General features: G+C 47.1%; 3 protein-coding genes across 5 annotated transcripts in view; 1 reads left to right on the top strand and 2 right to left on the bottom strand.

Moving 5' to 3' along the window:
* The window catches only part of HNRNPD (heterogeneous nuclear ribonucleoprotein D), a 10,891-nt gene extending 3,603 nt beyond the window's left edge, over positions 1-7,288 (bottom strand). The window contains exons 1-4 of one of the 2 annotated variants that reach the window (XR_014183892.1): positions 6,906-7,288; positions 3,000-3,168; positions 2,031-2,192; positions 756-887 (exon numbers count right to left, since the gene is read on the bottom strand). Coding sequence is in view for 1 of the 2 variants with exons in the window: in XM_082050859.1 (XP_081906985.1) it covers positions 756-887; positions 2,031-2,192; positions 3,000-3,168; positions 6,906-7,090 (648 nt within the window). In the remaining variant the exon portion in view is untranslated. The remainder of the gene's footprint in view (positions 1-755; positions 888-2,030; positions 2,193-2,999; positions 3,169-6,905) is intronic. The other variant, XM_082050859.1, reaches the window with a different exon arrangement.
* A 947-nt stretch (positions 7,289-8,235) lies between these two features.
* HNRNPDL (heterogeneous nuclear ribonucleoprotein D like) lies at positions 8,236-12,878 on the bottom strand. Of its 2 annotated transcripts, XR_014183891.1 has the most exons (9): positions 12,680-12,878; positions 12,031-12,199; positions 11,780-11,941; positions 11,208-11,339; positions 10,988-11,102; positions 9,975-10,142; positions 9,672-9,769; positions 9,199-9,302; positions 8,236-8,506 (listed from the first exon to the last, which is right to left on the bottom strand). XR_014183891.1 is itself a non-coding variant. In XM_082050841.1 (8 exons), the coding sequence occupies exons 1-7, from the start codon at positions 12,766-12,768 to the stop codon at positions 9,699-9,701; spliced, it is 906 nt and encodes a 301-aa protein (XP_081906967.1). In that variant the 5' UTR covers positions 12,769-12,877; the 3' UTR covers positions 8,236-8,506; positions 9,672-9,698. The 2 variants fall into 2 exon arrangements, 1 of the variants encoding a protein (XP_081906967.1); XM_082050841.1 differs by lacking the exon at positions 9,199-9,302 and having other exon boundaries at positions 12,680-12,877.
* A 143-nt stretch (positions 12,879-13,021) lies between these two features.
* ENOPH1 (enolase-phosphatase 1) lies at positions 13,022-23,905 on the top strand. The gene is made up of 6 exons (XM_082050848.1): positions 13,022-13,398; positions 17,217-17,318; positions 18,450-18,652; positions 21,423-21,555; positions 21,829-21,952; positions 22,742-23,905. Exons 1-6 carry the CDS (start codon positions 13,315-13,317, stop codon positions 22,879-22,881), a joined length of 786 nt encoding a protein of 261 aa, XP_081906974.1. The 5' UTR covers positions 13,022-13,314; the 3' UTR covers positions 22,882-23,905.
* Positions 23,906-24,384: the final 479 nt, after the last annotated feature.

Below are 24,384 nucleotides of genomic sequence, written 5' to 3'. Positions count from 1 at the left end.
AATATGGCACTTAGGGACATGGTTTAGTGGTGCACATGGCTGTGTTAGGTTATGTTGGACTCTATGATCTCAAAGGTCTTTTCCAACCAAAACACTGCTACAGTTCTACAGACTTCAGAGGTCTACTTATCTGTGAGAAGTGAAATTGAGTTACAAAAGTATGGTCAACATTTTTACTCAACTCTGTTCTAAAGGTTCCGCTACATATTTATCCCATGAAGAAGAGGTCAGCTACAATTTGAGGTTTTGTTACTAGGTTGAATTTCAACCAAGTTTTTGTAAGCAAGTTTCAACAGGTAAGCCTAACTTCACATTTCATTTCAGTTTTAGAAGCTCTCTAAGATAAACTGACATTTTGCTTAAAACAACAAAATATTTCTGTATTAAACACGCACAGATCCAGCTACCAGTAAGACGTGGTGCAGCCTGATACAGTGGAGTTAGCGACACAGCACTCTGACCACGCAGCTGGAGAACGGGGCAACTTCACCACGAACGAACAAACACACTGTGGCCCAGCCCTCTCCTCACGAGGGGTGCAGTACAAAACCTCACTGCAACCCCCTCAGTTCTGAAGCTGAGATTACACTAACCTACTCCTATCACCTATATAAATGCTTCATAGGTTTAAGGTCTACATGAGAGAAATAAAGCTTACAGGTGTTTTCACACTATTATCCCCAAGCAGATACAACTGATACAAACAACTCCCTCTGCTGTCATTGTTCAGTTTCTCCAGGAAAAACTCCACCTACTTTACTAAGCCCAACATTGTGGTATTTCTTCTCCATTATTTTCTTCACTGGTTCCTCCTCCTTGAAAGTAATGAAGCAAAATCCACGCCTCTTGTTTGTTTTGTTGTCCATGGGAAGCTCTATTGATTCAACCTGGAAGAAAAAGTGGTTTCATCTTCTAACCTGCTATTCATGCCACTTAAAAATGTTTCTAACAGGTCATATTTGCTAACTGAAAATTATTTAGACTTGAATATAGTAACATGCCTCCTTCATAGGGCTTTACATCACTAGAAACCACCAATATCAACATCATGAACAACACCTTCACTAGAAATAGTATTCCTAATTGTGTAAAAGATTGTTTTCCTCTACTTCATAGTATCTTTTGCACATTCAGGAACTCATAACAAATAATATTTTAGTTGTATTGGATAGTCTCAGTTTGACTTCTAGTTTTACCTCAGTTAAGATTGAAGTAGCTAGGTGTTTCAAAGCAGACCTACATCTTCAAGTTTTTTATGAAAAAGATATAACTTTGTGCAAATGCACTTTCTGTTCAGCCACAATGCTGCTAAAATTCTATGTTAAAGAGGACAATTTTTACACCTGATGGCAAACACAGAATAAAGTTATTCTTGCACATGGCACACACATTTTTAAGCACATATTAGTCAAAGTCCATAGCCCAGAGTGAACTATCTGCATGATATTAAGATGGCACGTGACATACGAATTCTCTGACAGCGGAATTGTCATGACCTGATGCTGGCAACATGTGAGAACTAACAGGGAAGCAGCAGCCAACTTTGGTTGCCTGTACCAAGCTCATACAAGGTCAGCTTTTTAGCACTGCACTAGTATTTTGTTCACCTGCACCACCAAAAACTGGGGACAGAGAGAGACAGAGACTCCACAGATGCAGAGTTTAGGTAAACTGTCTGAATACACGCCATCGCAGGTCAGCGGGGCCGGCTGAAGAGCATCTCCCCGAGATTACCATAACAGCACACTCAAAAATGCTGCCTCCCACATCTGTCCCAGTCTATGTCAAACATCCCACAAATCAGTTCCTGAATCTCTGATTTACCTCAGCTTCTCCTTCGATTAATCCAGTCAATGCAACTCAAAGCCTGTAATAAATAGCCTTATCATTAAAATTCTGACTACTAAGATATATGGAGCTATGCTGGCCATTAACCCTACAGTAGCTTCCACACAGGTTGTGTCTGGGGGCTGCTTTTTGTGAAGAAAGAACAAGTTCTGCAAGTACAAGCAGTTCATTTTACCACGCACCTCACCAAATCCTCCAAAATATTCCCTTATTTTCTCCTCCGGTGTGTCTGGAGATAAGCCCCCAACAAAAATCTTTTTTACAGGTTCTTTTGTTTTCATGGCTTTAGCTCTTTTCGGATCAATGACCTTTCCGTTCAGCTTGTGCTCTTTCTGGTCCATGACCTGTGGAAAATTATAACATGATCTTACTCACAGTTCAAGGTAAATGTTTCACTGATGTTTCGAGCAAGACACAGTTGTTTTATACTTAGTTTTCCTTAATGCCATCACTTCTATTTCAGTACTTTAATTAAAGCGATAACTTTTTGCACAAACCCAGACAGTTCCATGATTTTGATTGCTATCTGCTGACATAGCCAGTTCTGACGAAGCCTTTCAAGAGTCACCAGGAGCCACATATCACCCAAGGGAAGTAAGAGCATAACATTTCTCAGCAAGTACTCTACAATCATATCCTCAAACCTTATGAAGTAAAGAATTTGTATTTTAGATACTATCAAAGGTCTAAAAAGGTGAAAACTTGTAAGTGTCCTGGGTCAATAGCATTTTAGACAGCTTAACAGCTAATTTTTGCTTCGATAAATCCCAAATCTATCAAATCCACTGGGTCTATTCCAGGAGTTCACATTTCAGCTCTGGAGTACAAATACTTTTACGATCTTTGTAAATTACTGCTTTCATAGTAGTAGGCAGTAGACATTTATATACAGTATTTTTTAAGTACTCAAGTCCAGTGGCTTGCAGTACACTCCCCTGCAAGTACCAAAAGCCATTCTTTGTGAATCACTGCTGGTCCTGGCCACTGCATCACACGCAAGATGGTTTACGAAAAAAAGCATCGTAAATATATTGTATCCCAGAATCATCTTTAACAGATCATGAACAAACAACAACTATGCATATGCTCATCTGAGTGCGGTATCTTTGCTGCCTAAAACTGAACACATTGATTCGTTAATTCAACACTACCTTATCCACACTCTCCGATTCTTTGAAGAGTACAAAGCCAAAGCCTCTCGATCGCCCAGTGATGGGATCTAACTTCAGAGTGCAGTCGACGACTTCACCAAATTTAGAGAAATAGTCCTTCAGATCTTTCTTCGTAGTGTCCCAGCTAAGGCCGCCAATAAACATTTTCCTGTTAAGACAAGATGGTTAATTTGTTAATGTGTCTTACCTAAAATCCTGGACTGTCAAGCTTTATGAGCTGAGTTACCTAATGTAAATAGCAAAATTTTATCAATGACACTACACACACACCTAGTAAGGCCTGCACTTCTTGAAAACTTGCATAAATGATCCTGGCCAGATAAGATAAAGGCTTACACACATATACAAAAGTTTTGCACCATCTTCTGCAGCAGTTGCTTGCTCTGTTATCCCAAGAAACTACAAGGAGTCACAAAAAGTTATTTTACTACTTCCTTGCATCCTCACCACTGTTGACCCACAGGCTTAATTCCATTTAGTTATCTGTGGAGCACCCCACACAGCCACTTGTGAAACACACAGGCTGAACAGATTTATAAGGCAGAGCAGTTAAACAGAAGCATTATTAGTAAACTAAAACAAATTTTAAAAGTTTAGTCAAGTCCCATTCCCCAGAAGGCAATAAAAAAAGTATATTACTCGATGCTCAAAACTTAGATTTCCTCCCAAAACCACAATATAAACACTTGGCATAATCCCATACAATCATAAGACCATCTTCCCAATATAACCTACAGGACCAGTGTTGCTGGGCAAATGGGTACAGCAGATAACTCTGATCTTGACTTGTATTTAAAAAAAAAACACACTGGAAGCTTGGAATAAAATCATGACCATCCCATAACATTAGTAAGCCACATAAGAAAGAAAAATGAAGAACTACTGTGTCTCAAGAGGAAACACTTGTTGTTTTGCATCAACTAAAAATCAAGCAAATATGCACATAAACAAGACATTCCTAGTTATTAGGCATGGGGCTTATGCATCCGTTCAAAAGAGGATTTCTTTTGAGTTGATCTCTTTTAATACTGATAAAGAAGATTTCACAGCAGGCTCAAAACAGTAAGTATGGTCCATTATGATCTATAAAAATGCTTTCTACAAAGCTTTGTGCATTTTCAGCATACCAACTTATTCCACAATCACATGTATAGTTATCAGAAAACCTGGAAAACCACAATAGCATGTTTCCAACTCCCCCACTTTCTACACATACACAAATATTTCTGCCAACTGTGTTCAGTCATGTTGTACTTCCACAGGTCAAACTCTCCCAAATCAAAAGCTGCTCATGTGAACTAACTCTAGGCTCTGTCCAGTAAGCTGTATTCTCACAGAATTAACAAGAGCATTCAGCTTCTGACAAACATATCCAACTTTCATACAAGCGAGGGGGTTCAGCAGCTTCAGGTGTTTCTATAAAAAGGTATGAATAGGAGCACCACCAATTCCCCATCCCTTTAGCTACTTTTCCCACTAGTTCTACATCTCTCTTCAACAAAGCACCAAAAGCCCTTTCTAGTGTGACAGCTTTTTGTCTTCAGGACCAACATAGCAAGAATGGTGCACAGGGGTAAATTCAAAGGATGCTATTCAAAAAATAGCAATTCAAAGGATGTCTTGTGTCCTCCTGTTCATCCATCATTCATGGGTTTTGGGGGGCTTCCCCTCTCCTACCCCCAGCAGCAAAACAGAATACATACAGAGGATGTAGCATTGTAGTTCTGACACATGTGGGATAGTGGTATTCTAACAGTTGCTATCCAACATACAAAACACCTATTTTACAGTTATCAACAAACCATTAACACAAACATACAAATCCTGATTTATATAATTATCAACAATCAATCAACGCTAACCTACAAAACCCTGCTTTATATCACTAAGCACGTGACAGACCAAGAACATGAGTCTGAAACCTGACAGTGCTCTGATTTTCTTCCCACCCTGCAATAATTGCATCTGTGGCTACAGCAAAACATGATTGCTTCAGCTTGTCACTACAGAAGCTGATGCACGTCTGCTTCGCTGCAAAATTGAGGTCAGACCAGGGCTTCACCACCAGGCTGAGCACAACAAACAGCGAAGGTGAAACGTCACAGTGCTGTCAAAAGCCTTTAAAATACGGACATTTAATAAACCACAGTTTGGCTGGTGTACAGCACACACAGTTTGCCAAAATAAGTCACCAGAAGCACACTGGGAAAGCTTTCAAGCTTATGAGTTAGATAAACAGAGCACAGATGCTGCCCTGACTAGTGGCTTTGCCTTTCCTCCCACAGGCTGGTTAAGAAGTTGCCTGGCAGTTACCAACATGTGGATTTCTCAAGCCCACAGTTCTCACCAAGGAGATCCAAGGGTATGAGAACCTGCGCACTGTTTTCTTCTTGAAGACACTGACCCTGACTCCTAATGCAAAGGAAACACTGTCAAACCTGTAGTCAGTGGCTAGCGAGGATGTGCTCTTCTCCCTCTACTACCAAGAGAGCTGTCAAACACTCTGTGTCCTGTACAGCGTTACCTGTAAAAACTGACAGGTCAAAAAAAAGTCTGTCATAAGCTGAAAGACTAACTAAACTACAACTCAACCTACACTAAAACATAATCACTGCCCAATGTCACTGCATCACTCAGTGACAACTTTTTCTAGGCTGTATTGACTCAAAAGAAGACTGCCTTCCTCATGAAAACCCTTTAACAGGTGTGTATTCAAGGGCAAGAAGTAAAACAAATATGCAAACTGCAAAGGCACATTAAGAGCAGAGAAGAAGCAACAAAAACATTTGAAGTTTTCACTAACACTAGCAAAACACTCAAAAAAAGTTCCTATTCTCTCTCCCTGCTCTTGGCAACATCCAAGGTTATCACAGGAGGCTGACAGTCTGGTTTTACAGCAACTTTCTACAGGACGCAGTAGTCAGTGTTTATCTTTTTTTCTTTTTTTTTTTTTTTTCCCCCCCACCTTGATCAAAATCAGACCTGCAGCTTGAGTTTCTTATTGGCCTGACAGGAGACAGCATAGAGCAGCAGCCTGTCCTGGAATCGGATTTATTAAACGTTAATTTCACCTGCTATATGAAAGTGACACTCTGCCCCATGCCAAACATCAAGTAGAGACCCTTAAAAGATTAAAATCTGCCTTAATCTGAACTTAGAGCTGTTAACTAAAGCAATCTTCCTCAGAGCAACCTTTGTAAGAGAAGGAGGAATAGTTCAGGGTGCGAAGAAGCCAAGGTGCATCATGCCTCCCAGTGACACACTGATTATTTTTGCAACATAGAGCAACACTAAGTTATTGCGTCCTGAGGATTTGGCTACAACTGAGTTACAGTCTGTTAACACATGCACTGCACATCAACTCTTAAAAATGACAACTGAAGAAAAACGTTTGCAGTTTGACACACATGATACGAGGTGCACATCTCAGGAGTAGTCACCCCAGCCGCCGTGGGATGTGGACAGGAGCGTGACATTCCCACCACTCGAGAGCAGCTCCGTGACAGCGCCGTTCCCGCTCATCTCCAAACCGACTCCCAGCACCGGCCCACCCGCAGCTCCCCGCAGTGCCCCGAAGCAAACCACACACCGACCCGCCTGCGCTTCCCAGGAGCACCGGGCCACCGGCTCCAGCTCAGGTCTGCAGCCCCGAGTGAGCCGAGCCGGGCCGGGCCGGGCCGCGGCTGCCGCCGGGCGCTCCAGCCCCAGAGCTCCCGGTAAAGCGGAGGTGCCGAGCGGCGCGTCCCGCCCCCGCCCGGTACGTGACGTCGCCGCGGCGCAAAGTAAACAAACGGGCCGCGGAGCGGGGCCGGGCCGGGCCGGCCCCGGGGACACCGGGCTCCGCCGCCCCGCGCACACAAAAGCCGCGTCGCCCCCGCCACTCACCCCTCATCCTCCTCGTTCTTGCTGGCGTCGATCTTGGCTCCCTCCGACTCGATCCCGCCGCCGCCTCCCCCGTCGGCGCCCCCCGCCCCGGTCCCTGCCAGCCCCTCAGGCTGTTCTGCCGGCTCCGCCGAGCCGCCTCCAGCGCCGGCCACCGCCGAGTCCATGGTGAACTGCTGCTCCGACATGGCGGCGCCGCTGTGGCTGACCCGCGCCGCTCGGCCGGCGACCGCTCACCGCCCCCGGCCCCCGCTGCTGCTTCCCCGCCGAGGCCCCGACCCCGCTCGCGAGGCCCCGGCGACGGCACGAAAGCGCCGAACCCTCCTTCTTCCCACCCGTTTTTTTTTAATGGCGCCGCCGACGACCCAACCTAAAATGGCGGCCGGAAGGAGCGCGGCGGGCGCGGTCACGTGACAGCGCCTCCCCGGGAGACGGCGCGCGGGGCCGCCGTTGGACCGGTCGGTCGGTGACCGTTGACCGCGGGCGCCGCCGCCGCTCCTGGGGCGACAGCCGCGGCGTTTGGGGAACCTCTCGGGGCCGCTGCGGAGCGGGGCACGGGGCGAGCAGCTCGTCCTCCGACCGGCAGCTGCCCGCCGCCGCTCCCACCGCCTCGGGAAGACCCGGGCCCGCACCCAGCTCCTTGGCACCGCACGACCTGCAGGAAACCCATGGAGCACCCAACGGTACCAAACGGACAGCTTAAAAAAAAAAAAATAGAGAGGGGGGAAGTTACTTTTAAAACAGAAGTTGCTAGAGGTTGATGACAACTTTTAGAGAAGTTTTCTATATATTACCAAGCCTACTAGCAAGGCCATGTTCTGGGGCTGAAGTAAAGCAATACAGGCACTGTAGGTAAAGACAGTTTCTACAGAAATTAGTTGCTGACCCTGCAGTTCTCAGCTGAGCTCTCACTTGCAATGGGAAGAGGCAAGGAACAATTGTTCCAAGGAATTAAGTTATGGCCTTAAATATTTTGAAAATAAGTGCTTTAAAAACCTTGAAAGGCTATACGGATCTCACCCTGCAATCTCCCAACACAGTGCTACTATTGGCATAAAAAGAAGCATTACCATAGTTCTGGATTTCTCCCTTGAGATGCATGAAGTTGGCAGTTTTGGGGCACAGACCCTCTCCTTTTTCCTGCAGGCAGCAGGAGACAACCCTGCTGGCTTCCAGAGATGCTAACTCAAGGCACTGTGCTGTTTTCTTAAGACAGGTGAGGAAAGAAGTGGTTTGTACTGCTCTGTATCCAGGATAATCCTGAGTCATTTATGATCTCCAGCAAGGTACATGCCCTTCTATGCAAGCTGACAGCTAACAGCAAGGCTACCGATTCACTTAAGTAAGCATTTATTAGAGAATCCTTTAACATGAAATTATACAAATAAAAGTTTGTATAAACACAAGTCCACATTGTGTCATAACATGAATGGCAAAAAGAAAGTAAAAACCATAAAAGAAAACTATTCAGCTGCTATGTACAGTCAGACACAAGTTGTGTCATACACTAAAAGTCTTTTACAAAATAATCATTTCCTCTCACGAAGACCACCTTCCATTCACTCACGATGTTCTGCAAGATGGCTTCGCTGCAGTATCTCTACCTAAAAATCAAGACAAAAATATATGTCAGATCTGTGCAGGTTACTACAAGAATCTTTAAAAGGTCCATTTTCATGAACTGCTTTAAGTCTTCTATATATTCCTTTCTTCACTGTTAAAGATCATATGCATATTTTATTAAGGCAACACAAGAGGTTTTGTTACCCATAATTAGTCTTCCCCAATATTGCAAATCAGTCAATTTAGGAAGCTGTTCCAGAACCACACACATCTGATGTAGACTATTAATCTGGCTCTGGCTCTGGTTTTCTTCCCCCGCTGGAAACACCACCAAAAAGGTTTCCCATTATTTGTTTATCCATCTAAATGACTGCTGTGCAAATGCAAGTTGGGTCAATTTAGTTCAAACAGTCCACGTGCAGATGATCTTTAATGTTTTTCCAGATTTAAAAGTTCATTTTGGTTTGCAGATTTCACTATTAGCTATAAAAAGAAAAAAGCAAGCATTAAATCTTAAAGAATGGACACTTAAAATGAGGTTCCACAATTGAAATACAACACTAAACAGAAGACCAAATGATTAAGCTGTAAAGGCATTTATGTACTTTAACTCCTGTAAAAAACCATTTAAGTTAAGACACTTAATCTCCAAAAAGATTAAAAAAAGAAGCCAAAGTCTGAAGTTTTCCACTTTAATCTTTACGCTGGTACATGAAGTTGGAAGAGACCATACCACAGGACAGCGTTTTCTGGTGTATGCCTTGCGCTCTGCCTGCAACGTGCGACCCCAGAGATAGACGTGGTCAGGGTGACACACGGCCTGCAATGAAGTTCCCGCTGGCGGGTACAAACAAGGTATAATGTCAGAGTTAGAAGATAACATTGTTTTCCTTAAGTTGTACCCATTTCAGTACTTTACCTGTTAATACTTCTAATAAGTTTAATTATTCCTCTAGACCACCTGGTACACAACGCAAAACAGAAAAACTCTTATGTTTTTCTGAAATACTAAAGAAGATAAAGTCACATTTTTACAAAGTTAAAGATCTATAGACACTGTAGGCAAAGCTGTTTTTTTAAAAAAATATGTTTTAAAGTTAACAAAAGCTTAAAGGAAAAGTCACGCTACGCAAGTTTTTAATCTTCATTTGTCTATTGATCTTTAAATGAGATTAGACAGAGTGGACCTTGCACTTGTATACACACCTGTTTCCTCAAGTACTAGGTACTGCTTTAGTAGGGCTGGTAGTTGTTTTGGTGATTGCCACCACCACGGGATGCCTTTCCATATGTGCTTTGTTGACCTGTAGGTAACGCAGAGGGGGGAAACCAAGAAGCATTAAAAATAACATCCAACACACTGAAGGAGTTTGTTCTCATACGCTACACCAACAAGGGTACTCTTTATAGAGCCACGTGTTATGAGCAAGAGGTGCTACAGAGCAAGCTACCAAAAGAGGCCACTGTGTAAGGATGCACGTTATCTGGAATGAGATCAAACCCACTCACCACTGTAATCTGTGTATCCCGGCCCATATCCGTAATTGGGATAGTTGTACCCAGAGTAGTCGTAGCCTCCATAGCCACTGTAGCTTTGATCACTGTAAGCGCTATTGTAGTTCCCATATCCTTGATCATAGTAGTTATTAAATCCTTGATTCCAGTTTTGTCCCTGACCTGAAACCAAGCATAGCATTTAGAAGTTACAGAAATTGTTACTATTTCACTGCACTACTATGCTACTTCATCTATCTTACAATCTGTGCCAGAAGTACTACCTGCCAGAATCCCCTCACTTTCCCAAAAACCCCAAGAAAAATAGTTTTCTAAAAAGATTTGAGGCATCTCCTTTGGGTAAGAGATGGGTCATGCAATCTTATCACCCACAATGATGTTAGACAGCAGGCAGTCCTGCTCATAGAACAGCCAGAAAAAACAAAAACACCACAACATTGAAGGCACACACTGCAGCAGCTCCCCTCATTCTCCTAATACCTATTTTGGATCATTAATTGCCTGAACACAAGTTACACCACAGGATCAGCTTTACTGCATTGTGTTGGTTGTGACCACTTGACTGTAAGACTGACTTGCATTAACCCGTAACAGTTGCTTGCTCCTCATCTGTTGGCAAGGTGTAGCAAAGTGACTGTGAGGTGTAGCTGTGCTCTGTAGTACAGCTCAATTTCTCATCCGTGAGCCAACTAACAGTGTATCCACTCACATGAAGGGATAACTGCACTACTCATTTAGCCATGCTGCCAACTGCGTGTTCACAAAAACACCCTACATCTGCCTTGACAGTTCACCACCTGAATGCAAGCAGAGCAAGAGATTCTTAAGCTTCCACAAGCACTCACAAGCACCAAACCACTTTTACTAACTGCTTAGCTACTTTCTACATTCAATTTAAACACAAGAAGATCTGCATGCAGCCCACAATGAGGAATAGCTACAAACACCCTAGCGTTTGGTACAGACACGTCAGCATTTACATTAATTTCAACACCCAAAACACTCACCCCGTCCACGCCCCCTTCCACTTCCTCGTCCACCAGTTGTGTTGCTTTTTCCTCCTTTCTGCTGCTGCTGCTGTTGCCTGTAAACCTCTTTGGGCTGTGCTACTTTGATCTCACACTGTAAAGACAGAAATTCAAAATTTCAAGAGCGTTTTGTGAGCTGCCTTCAGGGAAACCTACAGAGATGGTGTATTTCACATGCACAGAACAAAAGGTTCCATACCTTGCCTGAACCAATTTGATGGTATCTGCTTTCTAGCAACTTCTTTACTGGCTCTTCATCTGTGTATGTGATAAAACAGAAGCCTCTCCTTTCATTCGTTTTCGTGTCCATTGGAAGCTCAATGTTTTCAATCTGAAACCAAAAGTACCTATCAGTAATGCATGAACTCCATAAGCAACTTCTTACGCTACAAGAACCATTTGGCATTTAGACGTCTGCACAGTCAACAGCTTTCAATGGACATCTCATCAGCTCTAGTTACAACTGTAATAAACTGCTCCATCTGGAGACGTAGCATTACTTGATTACAGTCAAGACTAATTGCTACAGACACAGAAGTCTGCATCAGGTAACCTAATCCCCTCAGGGAACACTACAACTACTGGAGCTTTTGACAGCTATAAACCAGCTCATTACAACACTACAGATTCATTAACATGCATACAATTTCAACAATCCTTAGTTTTATGTAAGTCTGAGCCAGCTCTCTCCTCCCAAATTCTTTTGTTTTAAGACAGCAGCAACACTACACTTGAAAACTAGAGCTGTTCTTATAAGCCAATATACTATACCTCGCCAAAAGCGCCAAAGTACTCCTTAATCTGCTCCTCAGATGTATCTGGGCTCAGCCCACCAACAAACACTTTCTTTGGTGGCTCCTTCCCCTTTAGAGCTTTTGCCCTTTTAGGATCTATTAACTTCCCATCCAGTTTGTGTTCCTTCAGCTCCAACACCTGAGAAGCACACAAGGGAACAAAGTCTCAGGTCACTGCAGTGACCCAGGCAGGCTTTATGCCACTGACCCACAAGAAAATCCACCCACCTTCTCCACACTCGCAGCATCCTTGAAGAGGACAAAACCAAACCCCCTTGATCGCCCAGTGACTGGGTCTGTTTTAATCGTACAATCCACAACCTCGCCAAACCGGGACAGATATTCTGTCAGGTCTTTCTTGCTGGTGTCCCAGCTGAGGCCTCCAATGAACATTTTCCTGAAATACGAAATAAGAGTACGTGTAAACACACATCAGCACGCGTGGAGCACGGAGCAAGCCCGCTCGCGACCGCCGCAAGCCCAACGAAGCCACGGCCACCCGGCCCGGCGGGCCGCACAGCCGCGCCCGAGGCCGCAGGCCGCAGCTGCGGGCGGGCCCTGCGAGCGCCTCCCGCCCCAACCCCCCCAGCATCGCGCCCCGATAGGCTGCCGGCAACGTCACTCCCCCGGATTGGCAGCCCCCCCCCCCCCCCCGTCCCGCCCCACGGAAACTGGGTCAGCAGCCCGGACACAAAGGGGGGCGTGCGGGCACCGCCGTGCGCGCCCCCGCCGCGTGCAGCCATTTGGCGTGGGCAAGAGGCGGCCCTGGCCCAGGAGGCTCCACCCTCCGGCGCCCAAGACGCCCCCTCCCCCCGCGCGGCCCGGGCGGGCGGATGAGGGAGATGGAGGCACGATCCCTCCCCCACCCCGGCTCTACCCGTCGTCCTGCTGGTTCTTGCTCGCGTTGATCTTGGAGCCCTCGGCAAACTCCTCCGTACCGCCGCTTATCTCGGTCGCGTCCTCCATGGCGGGGCGAGGGCGTTGAGGCAGCTCAGGCGAGCGGCGCGCACAGCGGAGACCTACGCGGAGGAGAAAATGGCGGCGGAAGAGATCCGGGCACCGCCTGCGCCGCCTTTATATATCCGCGTCGTCAGCCAATCAGCACCGCCCTCTCGCTCGGTGCCGCAGCGCCCCTAGCGGCTTCCGGCGGGGCTACAACACGCGCCCGCCGACGGGTCCCTCCGTGCCCCGGTCCCCAGCCGGCCTTGGTGGCGGCTCTGGCGCTGGTGCCGCCGTCATCCCCACCCGCTCAGTGCTCCCCGCGCCCTTCCTGCCGCGGAGGTCGCAGCCCCGATCTCCGGCGCTAGCGGGGGGGGAGGGGGGAGCGCATAACGTGCAGGCCCGTTCGGGAGGCGGCGGGGCGGGCTCTCCGGGGGCGGGCACAGCCGGCGCGACACTCCCCGGCAGCGGGGCCCCGTCGCTGCCGCACTCACCTCCCGCGATCCGCGCCGGCCCGGCCCCCCGCGCAGCCGCAGGGCGGAGCGCCCGCCGCCGCGCTTCCCCGCCGCCGCCATGGGCGTGCTGCCGGTGCCGGCGGAGGTGCGCGCCATCCTGCTGGACATCGAGGGCACCACCACTCCCATCGCCTTCGTCCAGGTGAGACCGGTCCCGCGGCCGGGAACCCGCCCGGGGCGTAAGCATCGCCGTTATTACTGAGATCCCTCAGCAGCCGGCGGGGCGGGTGGCACGCTGCCCCGGGCGGATCTCGGTGCCCGCAAGTCCCCGGGGCTGGGATGCGCCTCTCCCGTGCCAAGAGCAGGCCGGAGCGTCCTACAGACGCGCAAAACCCGGACACGTTCCATGTGTTTTGCTGAATAATGCTGAGGAGAAAATACATCTCGTTTTACCCATTGCCTGTCATTTTGAGGGCAGCCCAATAAATGGGTTTTTTTTGGTGGATACGGAGCAGCTGGAGCGCTCTCAGCCTCATCTCGGAGAAGCCCTCGAGCATCACTTGCTCAGGTGGCTGGAGCTGCAGCATCTCACCCGAACGTGTGGAGAGCTCCAGGTGCTATCTCGGGGTTATCCCCTGCCTGCTCCCTTCAAAAGGGGGTACAGCCAGATGCCTGCAGTGCCAACGGAGATGTGTTACTGGAGATGTGTCCCCTTCCTCCAGCGTGCACAGGACCAGTACAGGAGGAAGTTAATGCAGAGGGTGCATCAGGTGTACGTGAGGAGGGTTATACTAACAGCAAATATGTACGAGTGGCTTCTCTTGCCTCAGAGGAGGCTTCAGAGAACTGAAAATGTTGTTTTAGTTGCAGCAGTGAGAGGACCTGGAAGCCTGTGAGGCCAGGAGGAGGCATCGGGACAAATGCTGTAAGACGCTATTAAAACTCGCAGCTCTGCCACCGCTGTGGGTCCCTTTGCTCCCAGGGGTTTTGGTTCCTCAGCTCATAAGGGAGCAATTTGCCTGTATTCAAGACACCTAACAGATACTGTCTAAATGCTGCTCCTGCCGTTAACCTGTATTTCTCTGTGACAGATTATAGCTTTTAGTGGATTTTTTTTGTGGGTAGTTTACAAAGGTGCTTTGTGACCCACATGACGCAGGCATGAAAGCTCCTGCCAGGCTTTCTAGGTGTTTCTGCTAACACAGTTTAACAGATGAACAACGTGACCTACATCTTTCCTGCCCATGTTTTTCCAGTGCTCTTGGAGAAACTTCAGGTCTAGACGGCATTAGAGCTGCCTCCCTCTCCTCGGTATCTTTCAATTTAAACAGCTCAGATTTCATACTGGACATCTAACAGAGGAAATAAGTTGGTTATATCCACCACTAACATGTTCCGTTGTCATGCACATAACAGGCACTACGCCTGTGAAGGTTTCCTACCAAGAATCTGTTACAGAGAGGCCAAATGAGTTATGGTTCTCAGTAAAAGTCAATTTGCTGGAAATCCTGAAAATGCCTGAAACAAGTTATATCGCTTGGTCTTTCAGTTAACCTCCCATGATTTCTATTTCCCTTTAAGAAGTCCACTGCTGGTTGTGCAGGCATTTTATTATTTAATATTAAAGGACTTTATTTAATCCTTTCTTTAGTATTAGTATTATCAAATATGAAAAGTAAGACAATAAAATGAGGTGGTCAATGGGTGGACTAAACAGAGATACCAAAAAAGAGAATATTTGATGGCCCCTAAGTTAGTGGTCTCCAAGTTTTCTCTTTAGCTGGGTCCACCCTGGTAGAGAAAAGTAGATGGCAGGGGAGAGATGTCATTTGATAAACTATATCCCCTGGGGTTTGCCAGATGTGGAAAAGAGCAGATTATCACTGAATTTTGTGACAGTTTGCATGGATATTGAGAGGAAAACTGACCTGTGTCACTTGAAGTCTTGCAAGCGCTAAATAAAGCGTGCTACAGGGCTATTTACTGATAAAAATACTACCCTTTTATTTACTGATGTTAAAAATACCGGGTTTGGCGTTGCCATGAGCAGTCATGAAGGCTTGGGAGGGGCTGTCCAGCTGTGTTGGCAGTTTCTCCATCCTGCCAGCTGTGTTGGGCCAGCCGCATCTGGGGCTGGACGTCGCCGAGGAGCCCATCTGTCTGGCAGTGGGGTGGGGTGACAGTGTCCATCTCCCCAGCACAGACAGGCAGTGGACAGAGCAATGGGAGCTTTGCACAGGCAGGCTCGGGTGTCCTGCTGGCCAAGATAGAAGCGGATGAAATCATAAAGGTTAATAACAGCCCTGGTTAAACCTATTAAGAGTTTGCAGACACTGGTGAGAGAGTTGCTGAAAGCTCAAGTAGCCTCGGAGATGCAGATGTTTTCTTGCAGGATGCAAGGAGTCTTCCACACAAAGTCATGGCCTTTTAAAATCAGCACACTGTTGCTTGGCATCACTCCTGACATCCGGCTGTCCCTCTGGCTGTCCAGCACTCCAGCCGTCACACGGTGTCCCCTCTTGGACCTCAGACCAAAGCATTTACCAGCGGGCCAAGGCTTTTGCCCTTTTAGAATCCAGTGAATCAATCACAGAATAAGACACTCTGCTTTCAAAGCCTCTTTGGAAGTTTTTCTTTGCCAGCACGAGACGCTGCTTTTGGAAAGCAATTGGGACCTTCTGACACCTGAATTGTAAGGGAAGTTGCACAAAATCAGCAGGACAATTGCCTTTCCCAGTGGATAATCTTTAATTTCCTCCCTGATTTAAAAGATAGATTGAAAGTGGCTGAGCTCAAATAAAGGAAATGAGAGAGTAAGTGGGGATGTTACAAAGCTGTTGATTTCCCAAGGCAACTTGATGATAATTTTCTAGGCATTTAAAAGATTTTCCTTTCCCTGAAATTTACATTGTTTTTAAAATATACAACACCAGAAACGTGAGTAACAGAAAATCCTGAAGTCCTGCCACCACATCACACTCTTGGGGAACCACACTTTTCTTAATTCAGTTACAAGTGAGGGCACTGCAGGTGGTTCTTGCAATTAAAAATTTGGGTACTTTTTTTGCTCTTTTATGTCACAGAGAAGTATCGGCTTACAACTATGGCCAGTATTAACTAGGATCCACCTGTCTGAAAATGTAACCATAAAATGAAGTCAACTTGCTGTCGTTCTCCACTCTGATGATATTAGAGGTGACATATAGTGAGGAGAAAAATACCACTGGCCATTTTTTGAGCAGAGATGAGCTCAGGTTAGTTTCCTCCTGTCACCTCCACATCTCAAATTTTTCACAGTTAAGAAAGGTTTGATTCTGTACTCAAAGGAAGGAGCTCCCTGTCCTTCCCCTTGTCCTGAGGCTCTTCCTGCACTCAGAGATGTCACAGCAGCTGCTTGTGGCTTCTCAGTCATGAAACACTGCTAATGAGAGTGATTTGTAACTATTTCTGCTTGCCCTGGGGATCTCAGGGAAGTTTTGTCATTCTCCTCTGGCACTTTTCCCTGATCCCATTTCATTTCATTTGCAGGACTGTCCTATGGAGTTCAGTGTCACTGGACTAGACTTTGCTTTTTAAAAAGGTCCTCCAGCTCTGGTGACAAGTTGAATTGTGTTTTCAGAATGACCTTCATTAGGACAAGTGCCCCATAAAAACAGAGCAGTATAGCTTGTCAGTTTGGAGTATATGTGAAGTCAGCCTTGAACTTCTCAGCTGATGGCAACTTCAGGTCACATCTGCCATTTGAGAGAGTTAACAGGAAAAGTTATCCCAACATTTAAAAGTTGCAGCTACATAGGCATTTTGTGCAAAAAATCCACGTGCACTAACCTTAGTGCAAGGTTGGTGCTGGCCTGGGTGCAGGCAGAGACCCTTGGCTGTGGTTTCACAAGCTGCAGATCTGCAGTGGGAACTCAGGGGAATAACCGTGCACACCAGCACGTGAAGTGGCTGTTTTACAACCAAGTCAGCCTCACCTCTGCCCAGTTAAAAGAGCTGCCAGTTTTTCTTGTGCCTTGCCAGGAGACCTTGTTCCCTTACATCAAAGACAACGTGAAGGAGTACCTGCGTGCTCACTGGGAGGAGGAGGAGTGCCAGCGGGACGTCGGGCTGCTGAGGAAACAGGTGAAGTCACCAAACTATACCATGTCTCCATGGGTTTTGACAGGATGCCTGAGACTTCAGGTCACTTAGACTCCCTCGATCACCCAACACGAGCCCATACCTCTCTTTGCCCCCCACGCAGGCTGGTTTCCTTGGTGGGTGGCTTCTCCCCCACCCAAAGCCTGGGGTTGTGCTTGGGGAAGGGCTGCTCCTTGGTAGGCAGCAGCTCGACTGCTTCCCTCAGCTTGCCTTGGTCCTCACAGCACTTGAGCCGGGGTCAAACCACAGCTTTTCAGCTCCGTGCCTGCACTGTGCCCTTCTCTTGCTGAATCAGCTGCCTGGGGCTTCCAGGTGAATGGTGTGAATTTGGGGGTTGTCCTATGCAGGGACAGGAGTTGGATTTGATGATCCTTTTGGGTCCCTTCCATCTTAGGACATTGTAGTATTCTATGATTCTGTGTTTGGGAAGCAGTGTGGAAGGATGGCAGAGTACTTGCCCTGCTCAGGGCAGCGTATTCTGCCTCTATACAGGGCCACGGCATCGATTTGAAACCTGTCGCTGTCTGAAGCCAACAGAGGCATTGGCTTCTTTGTCTTGATTTCAGTAATTAAATACTTAAGCAAGAATAATTCTTATTAAATTAGTTATGATACAGCTACAGTAGTGCTTATTGTTGGTTTTGGAAAGTACAATCCAAGCAAGTGTTTCTAGATGCTACTGAAGTGTGAATTTCCCATTGAGAAAAGCATTTCAACAACATTGTGACCCTTTACGTGAAGAACAGCTCAAGCCATGACCTACACAGAGCTGCATTGATGCAGGTGTTGGGCCCCCCTTCCTAAATTGAGATCATGGAATCAATAGAATCACAGAATCATTTCAGTTGGAAGAGACCCTCAAGATCATCAAGTCCAACCATTAACTGAACTCTGGCACTAAACCATGTCCCTAAGAACCTCATCTAAACACCTTTTAAACACCTCCAGGGATGGTGACTCCACCACTTCCCTGGGCAGCCTGTTCCAATGCCCAACAACCCTTTCCGTGAATAAATGTTTCCCAATATCTAATCTAAACCTCCCCTGGCACAGTTTGAGGCAATTTGACATGCTGAGACCACTTCACCTCTTGTTCTCATGGATGATTTCCAGGCTCAGGAGGACTCCAGCCTGGATGGCGCTGTGCTGATCCCTTTGGAGAGTGGGAGTGGGGAAGAGGAGCTGGAGCGGGTCATCCAGGCGGTTGTAGACAACGTGCACTGGCAGATGTCTCTGGACAGGAAGACCACAGCACTGAAGCAGCTGCAGGGTCACATGTGGAGGGCAGCCTATGCAACCGGCCATGTCAAAGGAGAGTGAGTAATTGTGCCTTGTTACTTTGTGTGTATGAGTAATTGTGCACTCTTTTCCCTTGGGCAGGTACGGGGTGCATCTTTTCTTGGTGTCAGTTAGCAGAATAGCTGCCTAAGGTCCTAGAAACAGCCCCGCATACCAATGCAATCTCAAATTGCTACCTTGGTAGAGAAGCCAATATATTTACATTCAGTTGTGGCTTAAACCAAGCCACTGCTGTCATGTAACCAACTGCAAACACTTCATTTCCAAACTTGATCATGCAGTGAAACAAATTCATTGAGCTTAATCTTTGGATCTCAGGAACCAAAAGCTTACAGTAACCTCAGGACTGAACAGGTTGTCCCAGTCCCCACTGGGAAGATGACAAGTGGGTGATATTGTTTCTCCTTAGGGAATAACTGGCAGGTACATGTTGGGCAACAGCTCGTTCTCCAGCCACCTATACAGAGTCTGTAAAGGAGACGGGGTCTGAGAAACAGCATGAGGTAATGGAGGTGTGACATGGGGCAATTCTCCTCCCACAACTGATGGGACGTTCAACAAGGACAACTATCTTCTGCATGAAAAACTAAGAAAATGTCTCAGTATTTCTCTACAGAAATTTCTTGATAAACCAAGAGACTGAGGCACAAATATGAACTTCTTACAGTTCTGCTTCTGGCATTTTTTATCCCTGAATTGCACTCAAATTTTGGAACAAGCCTAAACAAGCTGGGATTGCAGAGTCCTTTCATTTGTTTCCTCTTGGTTTGTCTCTTACCTGAGCATTTCCTGCCTTTCCTTTTTTTGCCTTCAGCCTCTTCTTAATGTTTCAGACACCACACACAGGTGCATAGGTAAGGACTACTGGAGTTAAGCTTGATCTTCTTATTTACATCCAGAGATACCTGGTTAAACTACGCATTTCAAGTTCCTAAGGAAGGAAAACAAACCCTTAAGTTCATGAAGTGTTTTGCCAAAAGAAGGATGAGGAAGAAAAAAAAGAGCTCACAGAAAAACGTAAACATCCACCAGAGAAAGCAACAAAAAACAAAAGCAAATCAAGAGGGACAGCCATCCTGTTGTTGTGGTGGTTTTCTTTTTTAATAAACAGGGATAATTGTCTTATAGTGACCCCAAAACTGTGGAACTGGCCCTGCTGCTTGGCAGCATCCAAGGAGTGAGATCTCTAAAGTCTCCCTCTCACCCAACTGATCTGGCACATAAGTGTCTGAAATCCAGGCACCGAACTCTGCACATGAACACGTGAGGATGGCTGGGTTTTTCTGCAAGAGCTTTACAACCCCAAGGTATTTCCAGCTGACACCAGATACTTTTAATAAATAATTACCAAAAAAAGTAAATAACTTTTTTTTTTCCTTTCTTTTTAAATACATAAGATAAAAAGGCCCTGAGCAGGTTCTGTTCTCACTTTGTCCCTCTTGAGCATCCTCTGGCCTTCAGTTCCCCCAAGTTCCCACTACATTGATCATCTTGTAAATGTCCTTTGCATACAAAGAGCTTTTACATACCTGTAACTGCAGCACTGGAGGGATCTGCTCGTCCAAATGAGAAGGGAATGAGGGATTTGACAGACATCTCCATTAGAAGTTACGCAGCAGTTGCCTTCAGTTTGGTCTTTTTTCACAGCTTTGCTCCCTGCTGCTAGGCTTGTCTTCAGACAGCTGCTACCTGGGCATTAGGCAGAGCTTACATTTTGAGCTATGTCAGCCTGTTGCTAGACTTGTATCTTGCCTTACCAGCACTTTGCAAGGCCAGAGGAATAAGGGGAGGGATGCTGGTGCCTAGCAAGCGGAGTGTGGTTCTCCCTCTGCGTTGCAGTTAATCCAGGGACACATCTGGACTGATACAAATTGAGTCACTGAATAGAGTATAGAATCATAGAATAGTTTGGGTTGGAAGGGACCTTCAAAGCTTATCTGGTCCAACCCCCTGCCATGAGCAGGGACATCTTCAACTAGATCAGGTTGCTCACAGCCCCATCCAGCCTGGCCTGGGATGTCTGCAGGGATGGTTCATCCACCACCTCTCTGGGCAACCTGGGCCAGTGTCTCACCACCCTCAGTGTAAGAACTTTCTTCCTCATGTCTAGTCTGAATCTCCCCTCCTTTAGGCCCTTTTAAGTACTGAAAGACTGCAATAAGGTCTCTTCAGAGCCTTCTCCCCAGAGCAGCTTTGACCTCAGTGCCTTAGGCGACTCTTTCCTGTTGTCTGGCTTGAAACAGTTCATATCGCGCCACTCATTTAGCTCCTGCAGCTGCAACCTCCTCTCAGCTCCTCCATTTGCGTGGCCGGAGCCTGAACCTGTGGGATGGGTTTGCCTCGTACGGATGCAGCTTGTGGCCGTAGCTCTTACCAACAGGGAAACTTGTGTAGCTTGCAAGGGAGGTGAGAGTTGGGGTGGAAGAGCCTGTCTTCTCTGTCCTCTGTCCTCCCCCTTATTTCTCCCACATGGAGAAGGGCAGCAGGATGCCATTTTCCCCAACCTTCCCTCCTCTCCAAATTGAAGGGGCCAGAGAAAATGCTGCCAGACATCTGAGACAGTTCATCAGAGCTGCTGTCTGTGTAGCAGCTGATGAGCTGCTCAGTTGGCTGGAGCTAAGAATATATCACCTGCTGCTGAAATAGACTCCCCGACTGCAGAAGCCCTGAGAAGATGGAAAGCAAAGTCCCTTTGCAAACTAATAGGGCAGTTGTCCATGCCTGGCTAAAGGTGTGACCGCAGGTGCCTCTGGGTTTGCCCTTACCTGCTGCCTTGTTTTGCTCCAGAGTCTTCGAGGACGTGGTTCCAGCCATCCGCAAGTGGCGGGAAGCAGGGATGAAGGTCTATATCTACTCCTCGGGGAGCGTCGAAGCCCAGAAGCTTCTGTTCGGATACTCTACAGAAGGTGATATCCTAGAGGTAGATAAACCTTATCACCTTCTTTAACAGCTTCTCCCTCTGCAGAGTGCTTCCCTCCCTCAACTGCTCTTGCTGTAATGCTTCATGAATAGAGTCTGGGGCAGGATGGTGGGACAGTGGAGTTAAGCTCAGCCTGCCAGCATGGCTGAGGGCTGGCCATTGCCTCCCCATGCTGTGGTAGGAAGCAAAGGGGATGTCTTGCTCAGGAGTGAAGTTTTGCCCTGCTCCTCAGGTTGTACTCAGCAACGGCCTTGGCTTTTCTGTCTCTTTCAGCTCTTTGACGGCCACTTTGACACCAAAATAGGCCCCAAGGTTGATAGCGAGAGCTACAGAAGGATTGCTGCCAGTATTGGCTGTGCCACCAACAACATCCTCTTCCTGACGGATGTCCCTCGAGGTAGGTGGCCTGCCAGCCCTGCTGGCTCTCACCTGTGCAAGGGAGGATGCTGCTCTTTGGAGATGCGCTGCTGACTTGCTGAAAATTGCTTTTGGTCATGAAGACTCAACCCCTGGAAAGCCAAGCTTGGAAAGCTAATTTAGTCTCCTGTCTTTGCTTGGAACATCCTTCTGGCAGAAATGGCACCAAGTTGGGATCTTGGTGGAAGGCAGCTCAGTCCAAAGGAGTTAGCCCTTACCTTTTTCCCAGGCAGGGTCGCAGCTGGTAGGAGCTTGCGGTTACCTCCTTTTCCCTGTATTGTCTTCCCATGCTTGGGGAGCGAAGGAAGCTTGTGAGAAGTGACTCCAAGGGTGGTATTGGACTCACTAACACACAGCCTGACTACAGCCCAGCTGGTTTGTGATACGAATCATAGTACAGTTTGGTTTGGAAGGACCTTCAAAGCTCACCTAGTCCTATCCCTCTGCCATTAGCAGGGACATCTTCAACTAGATCAGGTTGCTCACAGCCCCATCCAGCCTGGCCTGGGATGTCTGCAGGGATGGGGCATCCACCACCTCTCTGGGCAACCTGGGCCAGTGTTTTACCACCTTCATTGTAAAAAATTTCTTCCTTATATCTAGCTTGAATCTACCCTCTTTTAGTGTAAACCCATGGTCTCTTGTCCTATTGTAACAGGCTCTGCTAAGAAGTCAGTGTTTGGGGGCATCTTCAAGCCTTAAAAACCCTCACATGAAGCGATCAGTAAGCACATCTCATCTCTACTCTGCTCTCCTCTGTTTTTTTCAGAAGCCAACGCGGCTGAGGAAGCGGATACTCACGTGGCTGTGGTGATCAGACCTGGCAACGCAGGACTGACGGATGATGAGAAATCGTATTACAGCCTCATCTCATCTTTCACCGAACTTTTCCTGCCTTCGTCCACTTAGGGAAAGTGGCGCACACATAAAAGACTGCGCTTTCACCTGAACCGTCCTTGTGTAATGTTAGGTTATTTTGTCCATAATCAGAATTCAAAACCAAACTCACGTCATGTCTTGGACCCGTGACTAGTGCAGGTATGGATGGAGAGTATGGTGTGGGGTCCCTTGTGCAGTAGGATGGAGGTCTGCAGCAGCCAGCTGGACCCAGGAGCAGTGTGAGGAGCAGCACCCATGAGCCCTGCTGTTCCACCCCTGTCCCAGCTGGGAGTTAGTCCAGGGGATGCTTTGAAATCTGGTGCTGAGACACCCCACCACAAACTCCATCATTCCTAGAAACAGATGTCAAACGAGGTGTATGTTCCCCTCTCCCAGAGGGACTTCTGGGGACCATGAGGGAATATGAGTTTCTCCCTGCAGACGGGATTGCTGGCTAAGTCACAACTTTCAAAGTTTGGGGGGGGCTAGCATATCCAAAGGAAAATGCCAAATGTGGGCAATAATACAGTAGCTTTGGGCTGCCACAGGAAAAGCCAACCCTTGCTGCAGGCAAGCTCTTTAGACCAGGAACAACAAATCTTGGCTATATGCACAGCAGGTCCAGGTGCAAACCAGTACAACTTGCATATGGAAGCTGCTTAGAGCTACACAGCCAGCCTACCAGAATGAAGTAGAGTATATATAAATACATCTTTAAAAATTAAATTCTAGACCCACCTCACCGCTGCAGCACGGTGATGGGATCCAACTGGCTGAACACCAAAGTCCACTTGACCATATTTCTGAAGGATCTCTCTTAGCACCAGCCTGTGGAGCTCCTCAGTAACCAGCATCACCCTGTCCCTGTCACACATTCATAGCACTGGTCAGCTGTGAGCAAACCTTGGCAAACAACTGTTCTTGAGAGACACATCCTGCTGCGTTTAATGTGAATTAAGCCCCCAACCTTTTCACCCACTTTTACCGTAATTGTGCCGGTTTATATCTGATGGTCATGGAGCTTTTCCTAATGTAGTAAATAAAAACACAACTTCACTTCCATTGTGTTCACTCCATCCCAGCATTTAGCCCTCCTGTCTTGTCACCCGTGATCCCAGCACCTAAAGGCAAATCTCTCATTTTTCTAAATCCGTGAACACTTTCTCCTTTCACCCTCCCTGGCCCATTCTTTAAGGCAGACCAGCCTGTCCTACCGAGGAAGCTGCACTACCTCCCTGACCATATGACAATTTCAGCAGGGGCTCGCTGGGGCTGTAGGAGCGAGAGCCACAGCCAGGTTATACCTAGTCATAGCAGCCGAAAACTCCAGCTCCCTGGTGCTGGCACTTGGTACATGGCTGTCACTTGCTACTTACTCATTTCTGAGCAGCTGTGCTGGAGCTTGTCCTCACAGATGGCCAAAATGCAGCATCAATGTACATGTTGCCTTCCTAAGCGCTGATGTACGCCCACAGCTGTCCCTGTAGAGGGAGACTGCTGTGCAGAGGCATTTGGGGAGGGGACTACATCACG

Source organism: Streptopelia decaocto, assembly GCF_964273445.1.
Source record: "Streptopelia decaocto genome assembly, chromosome: 4".
Taxonomy (NCBI): domain Eukaryota; kingdom Metazoa; phylum Chordata; class Aves; order Columbiformes; family Columbidae; genus Streptopelia; species Streptopelia decaocto.
Note: the sequence above shows the minus strand (reverse complement) of the source record. Positions and strands in the feature narration are given on the sequence as shown.